This window comes from Nannospalax galili, unplaced genomic scaffold (genome assembly GCF_000622305.1).
Source record: "Nannospalax galili isolate Female #2095 unplaced genomic scaffold, S.galili_v1.0 scaffold881, whole genome shotgun sequence".
Taxonomy (NCBI): Eukaryota; Metazoa; Chordata; class Mammalia; order Rodentia; family Spalacidae; genus Nannospalax; species Nannospalax galili.
Genome location: NW_008344709.1, coordinates 426,183 through 432,581, shown reverse-complemented (window position 1 = coordinate 432,581; position 6,399 = coordinate 426,183). Strand labels below are relative to the sequence as shown.

General features: G+C 35.6%; 1 protein-coding gene across 1 annotated transcript; it reads right to left on the bottom strand.

The window, feature by feature from the left end:
- Positions 1 to 2,395: 2,395 nt before the first annotated feature.
- On the bottom strand, positions 2,396 to 6,116 carry LOC103740390 (olfactory receptor 8B8-like). The gene is made up of 3 exons (XM_008840969.1): positions 6,105 to 6,116; positions 4,422 to 4,525; positions 2,396 to 3,341 (listed from the first exon to the last, which is right to left on the bottom strand). The coding sequence occupies exons 1-3, from the start codon at positions 6,114 to 6,116 to the stop codon at positions 2,396 to 2,398; spliced, it is 1,062 nt and encodes a 353-aa protein (XP_008839191.1).
- Positions 6,117 to 6,399: the final 283 nt, after the last annotated feature.

The following is a 6,399-nucleotide window of genomic DNA, read 5'->3' as shown; positions in this document are numbered from 1 at the left end:
CTTTTATAAGTAATTTTTTACAATTTTTTATTATTAATATATTTTAATGAAAATATCAATTATTGGCTCAGCCATGCCACTTTTGAAATTTGATTTGCATGAGCCACACAAAATTTGAGTTTCTGACCGAGCATTTATGAAGTGTCAACTAGGTCTCTTCCACCTGCCACTTCCCATATGTTTCCTGACAAACAGAGTCACCCACAAATGAGACCTGCAACACTACAGAGAAAACCACACAGCACTTTCCCTACTGATACTGCGCTATTAGCATGTGCCTCAATACTGATGTTTAGCTGGTTATACTACTCTGCCTGAGAATGTCTTAACCATGCAGACGATCGACCAGACTCTATAACTCAGGAATTGGAGGCCCAGCTCTCTACACTAAGTACAATTTCAAGGTTCAAAACTCCATATTTTCTGAAAAAGCACAACAGATGAACTTCCTTCATCTACTCTTCAGCTTAATTAAAAGTGAAATGTAAAGTATTTTCCTCCACTCAATCATTTATAGAATAAGAACACACTGAGTGAAAGGCAAGTATATTGATATTAGAGTCAATGAATGGGAAAGAAGTGAAAACTTCAAACACAAGCAGGAAATTTAGCCATGCTGCATATCCAAACCCAAGCAATTGAGATAACACTCCACCACCTTCAGTACTGTATGCTGACTATTAACTGGAAAGTAGAAAAATGAAAGAGAAGTAATTGTTATCCCAGAGACCCTAAAAGGCATTTAAATTTTGAAGTGGCAGCTGATGAGAAATCTCAATTGAGTCATTTTCATCTGTTTTCTCACAAGAAAAATTAACCACCATCCTCTTCTCGGAAAGACTGCTGCAGTTTGTACTGTTAAACAGACTTTTGAATTCTTGATATTTTTCCAAGACAAAGGAAATTTTAAATCTTTTCTTCACTCTTAGAAAGGAAATGAAATTAAGAAATACACTGTGAATTTAGTTTTAGCTGTTTCCTCCTGCAGTCTGAACTTAATTTCTTCATAAATCACTAAAGCCAATATGATCTCTAGAGAAATTCTATACTCTTAGTATTTCTTGGCAGTATCCTGAAGGAAAGTAGGAGTTTCCACATTATACAATATTTTATTTTACAAACTAGGTTTTTAAACTGAGTAAGATTCACAGCTATTTTAGTTCCTAAGGTTGTTGTCTCTTGTCTAAATTCCCACAGTATTTATACAATATTTGCATGCCATTCCTCAAATGCTGCTAGCCAATGCTCATCATGGATAGTAAGTTCAACCAAACTTTATAAACAGGCAAAGGAAATTGATTAAAACTTTACACACCAAATCAAAATTGAATCAAATTGCTTTAAAATTTCAACAGATCTTCACAGAGTCTTTGTCTATTACATGGCTACAGGTCTCTTTGACCTGTGACCTTTGAGTTCTGTTTTCATCCAAGACCCTATCCCCTCAAATAAAAACTCCATAAGACATTTCAGACTCTATTCATACCCAAACTCAGATGCCAACTTAAGCCACTATCTCCCAATTATATTGGCACAGTACATACTCTCTTTTCCAACAAAACAAGCATCAATCTGTTACCTTGAAAAAATAAGGGTGGAACAAATCTCTGATGAACTTAAAAAATATACCAAAGAGCACACAACAGACACACCACAAGGTCAAAATGTTATCTCATATTTCATTTCAGTGTAATAAAACCAGTTATATATGGGGAAAGATGGTAGACATGAAAGTGATATTAAATATTCCTCCCTATTTTAAAGATTCTTGGGTCATTATGTAATCTGGTAACCTAGCTGAGTTTCAATGTCCTGTTTCTGTAATATATACATTTTAAACAAAACAAATATTCTGGTTAATATTTATGTTTAGTATATGACAGTTAACAAAAATGTTTGATACATATATGGTGTTAGCATGTTCAATGTAGGTTATGTTCAAAAGGCAGTCTGGGAACATCCATCTATTAAGCACAGACAGCTGAAAGAGGCATGTTTTTATCCAGAAAGACAAGAGCACAGACAGAATGCTAGATTAATGTCTTTGTTCATGTGGCGAATATGAATGGCCCTCCATAAATGCACTTTAGCAATCAAGCATCATTTTAATAAATATCAGATATGTTATTGTTTGGATTTTAACTAAATTAACAAGTACATTAACAAGTACATTAAAGTACATTTAAGTTACTATTAAAGAGGTAAAAAGATGAAGCAATTGCACACTTGGTAAGGAACAAGGAATACTATAAAAACAAATTAGGAACAAAACAATTTACAATTTCCATCACTGTGTTAAGAATGAACAATGAAACAAAGCTACCTCTAAAACTATAGTAAAGACAGACCATCAGTCAGTGAGTAATCTGCAGACATAGAGAGATTAGGTGTGTGATTAAAAAATTCTCTTCAGGGTTTTTTTCAAGGCAACTTTAACATCTTTATTCCTCAAGCTATAAATCAAGGGGTTCACCATTGGAACTACAGTGCTGTAAAAGATGGAAGAAAATTTTCCCTCATTCATAGAAATAGCTGAGGAAGGTTTAAGGTACATAAATGCACTTGATCCAAAGAACATGGTAACAGCAAGTATGTGGGAACTGCAGGTGCTGAAGGCTTTGGACCTGCTCTCGGTAGACTTTATATGGAAGATGTTGGAAAGGATGAAGCCATAAGATGTAAAGATGATGACAGTGGGAACAATGATGTCTTTTCCTGCTACAATGAACAATTCTACCTCATTGACATAGGTGCTGGTGCAGGACAGCTGCAGCAATGGGATGAGATCACAGAAATAGTGGTTGATGGTGTTTCCATCACAGAAGGTCAGTCTCAGCATGAATCCCGTATGGATCATGGCACCAGAAACTGCCATAAAATATGAGCCAAGCATGAGATATAAACACACTCTGTGGGACATGGCAAGATTATATAACAGTGGATTGCAGATGGCCACATAGCGATCGTAGGCCATTGATGTAAGTACATAGCATTCAGAAATTGCAAAAAAGCAAAAGAAATAGACCTGAGTCATACAACCCGTGTAAGAAATGATATTTTTCTTTAGTATGAAGTTCATCAGCATTTTGGGTGTAATTACAGAAGAGAAACAGAAGTCTATGATGGACAAGTTAAGTAGGAAAAAGTACATGGGGGTGTGAAGATGTGAATTCAACACAATTAGAATTATCAAAGTCAAATTTCCTAACGCAGTTATCACATACACTACTAGAAAGAGTAGGAACAGTGGTGTTTGAAGTTCAGGCTTGTTTGTTAAACCCAAGAGAATAAATTCAGTTACAAAAGAGTCGTTTGCCAGAGCTATTCCTCCGTAAGAGATTCTGCAGAGACATAAAAACAAAAAAAACAAAAAAACAAAAAACGTTGGAGAGATGGCTCAGCAGTTTAGAGCACTGACTTCTCTTGCAAAGGACCTGCATTTGTTTCCCAGCACCCACAAGGCGACTATGAATCCTCCTTAACTCCAGTTCCAAAGCCCTCTTCTGACTTCCATGGCAATGCACGACACTGTTGCACTTAAATACATGCAAGCAATACACTCATACACATTAAATAAAAATAATAAAATATTTTAAAAAACCTGTGATACAGAGGGCAGAACTACTACCTAATAATATACTAACTAATAATATCTTTAATCACAAATTGAAATATAAGCTGGGGATATCTGTAAATAATCTATTTGAATTCAGTGAAACCACCTTCCATGCTTCAGTGGTATGAAGTGACAGTCTCTTCCCCATGTTAGAGTCTCAAAAATATCATTAAGCATATACCTAACAGACTACAGAGCTGAGGCCCGTGCTGTCATGTCCCTAAAGAAAAAAAAACAAAATAATCGAAGCCAGGCATGGTGGTGCATGTCTTTAATCCTCGCACTCCGGAGGCAGCTCCAGGTGCACCTCTGTGAGATCAGGTCTAGACTCTCCCATATGGTGAGCGCTAGGCCTGCTGTGGCTACAGGGAGTCCCTGTCTCAAAAAAATCCAGAGGAAGGGATGAAATGGAATGGACCAAGAGAGAAGTGATTATTCTCATCCTGTCTTTACTATTACAGGTTCTTCCTGATATTGAGAGACATTATACAAACTCGGTGTTCACCCAAGTTTGGACTCTGATGAGAAAGCACAACAAACAGTTTCCAACAAAAACAAAAGAACCAGAGTCTAAGAATGGTGAAGATATAGCCAGTGTGTTCTAGAACACTCCTAAATTTAGAGGAATTTGAGATTTGTCCATGGAGATCATGTTACTAAATAAGACAGTGCAATCTGAGTGCCAACCAACTCAATATTCTCTGCTTGCCGTTCTAGGAATTTCACTTGATTCTGATGATTGCACAATTAGGACAGACAGGCACATCTTAGCTCTTCAAATTATCAATGTGGTCAGTGTGGTCACCTAAAATGTAGCACACTGACAGAAAGTGCCGCAGAATCTCCCTCATATGCACACTCCGAAGCAGGTGTGTTAAAAGAAGCAGAGAGGAATACAGTGGTTCGAGCCTGTGGAAGAGGAATCAGATTATGTTCACTAAATAGGAGGACAGTTCGATTATTCAATGTAAACAAGTTGTAGAGATCAAAGTTCTATTTGTTAACAAGAGTTAGTAACACATATTATGTCAGAATTTGTTTCAGGGTCCAGCGTCAATGTAATCTTTTTGTTCAAAACACAAGCATCTATCATATATGCAATTTTATATGCAAATGATAATTCAGTGTCTTAAATAAGAGGGACAACATAAGGAGTACATTTTAAAACTCACCCTGTTCCTGAGAAAAGTCCTTGTTGATAAATCATTGTTATTTACTACAGTTATCCTTGAAGGGTAATGTTAAGCTCTAATTCTGGTTCCTCTGATTTTTAAGAAGATGCTCCATGAAATTCATTCCGGGGTGTCCTTTTGATCTTCCATTCACCATTTATAATGCAAATCCCTTAACTACTGAAACGGCAGATGAAAAATAAATAACTTTTCATTTGTCACACTTGCCCTTTGTTTAGACCCAAGAGCATCACAAGAGGTTAATTTCACAATACACTTGGAATATGCTAGGTGGAAGCTTTCTTGGTCTCTTTACAGTGAGTACATTATATACATAAGCAGGATACTAACTCATCCCACGTAGATGTTAGCAATGATGTATACTTAGCTCCATGGAGACTCAATATTTTTTTAGGAACATCCTCCTCTTTGGGGATTGTACATGGACTATTCTTGAGCCAGTATCAAACTCCCATCTCCCAATCACCTTCTTTTCTTTAGGGAAATGTGTTGTTTGTTTTGTTCTCTCTGTTTGATCATGTTTTCAATAATAATGTTCTACCAAGCCTATCCTCAGGCATAATTGTTTCTCCAAAAATTTCCCAGAGTGTAGAAGCATACTTCATATATTCTCTCTCTTAATGATTTAAGTTAAAATTCATTTGTTACTCTGAGAATGGATCCCAGTACCTTCTACCTGGTAAACAAATGCTCTATCTCTATGCTCCTTTTCCAGCTTCCAAAGTCACGTTTCATATGTTGCACATTTTTAACAATATTGGAAAATACTGCTTGATTATCTCTCTCAGTTCTTGGCTATAATACATTAACAACACTTAGTTTATAACTTAACTCTATGCTTCCTTATTAACATAATAGTTTGGAATTTTACTTAGGTTTTCTTTAGCTACGGTTCACGTTTTTATAACATGGAGTGTAAATACTCCATAATATTTATTGGATTGTTATGTTGATTTCATGGATAAAATGATGTCCTCAATTTGTGAAATAGTGAATATGTGCATAGACTCTTGTGTTGATGAAGAGTTAGGTTCAGATTACGTCAGCATGAGCATAAAACATCCTGTATCTATATATAAATTCAATGCATACATTAGGCTCTTGTTCTCGAGATTATTAGACACAGAAATATGGTCTGCAAATGTATAAACTGGAGAATCTCATATCTACCACACATCAACCATGGATGTTATACTAGAATTATATTAGAGATGAGATTCATTTGCACATATGTGTAAAACATCTATCCATTTTCAAGAAAAAGGAACTGATACACTGCCATTCTGCCTTGTTACCTGGTTATACATTACCTCAAAATGTAGGATATCACATGACAGTTTATCTGAATATTGTTTATGAGTTCTTTATGGTTATCTCTGTGCCCTCATTTTTTAGTTTATTTGGTGAAATATATTAAAGTTATTAAATCCTGAGAAGTGCCTTAGTCTTACATATATATATATATATTTTCCAAGATCTTGAGACTACTTTCAGTGAATTGTTGATTATATGCCAGTCTAACACGTCCAGCAACATTCAATATAAATGGGGCTACATAGGAAGACCAAATATCAAATAATAAAGAAATAA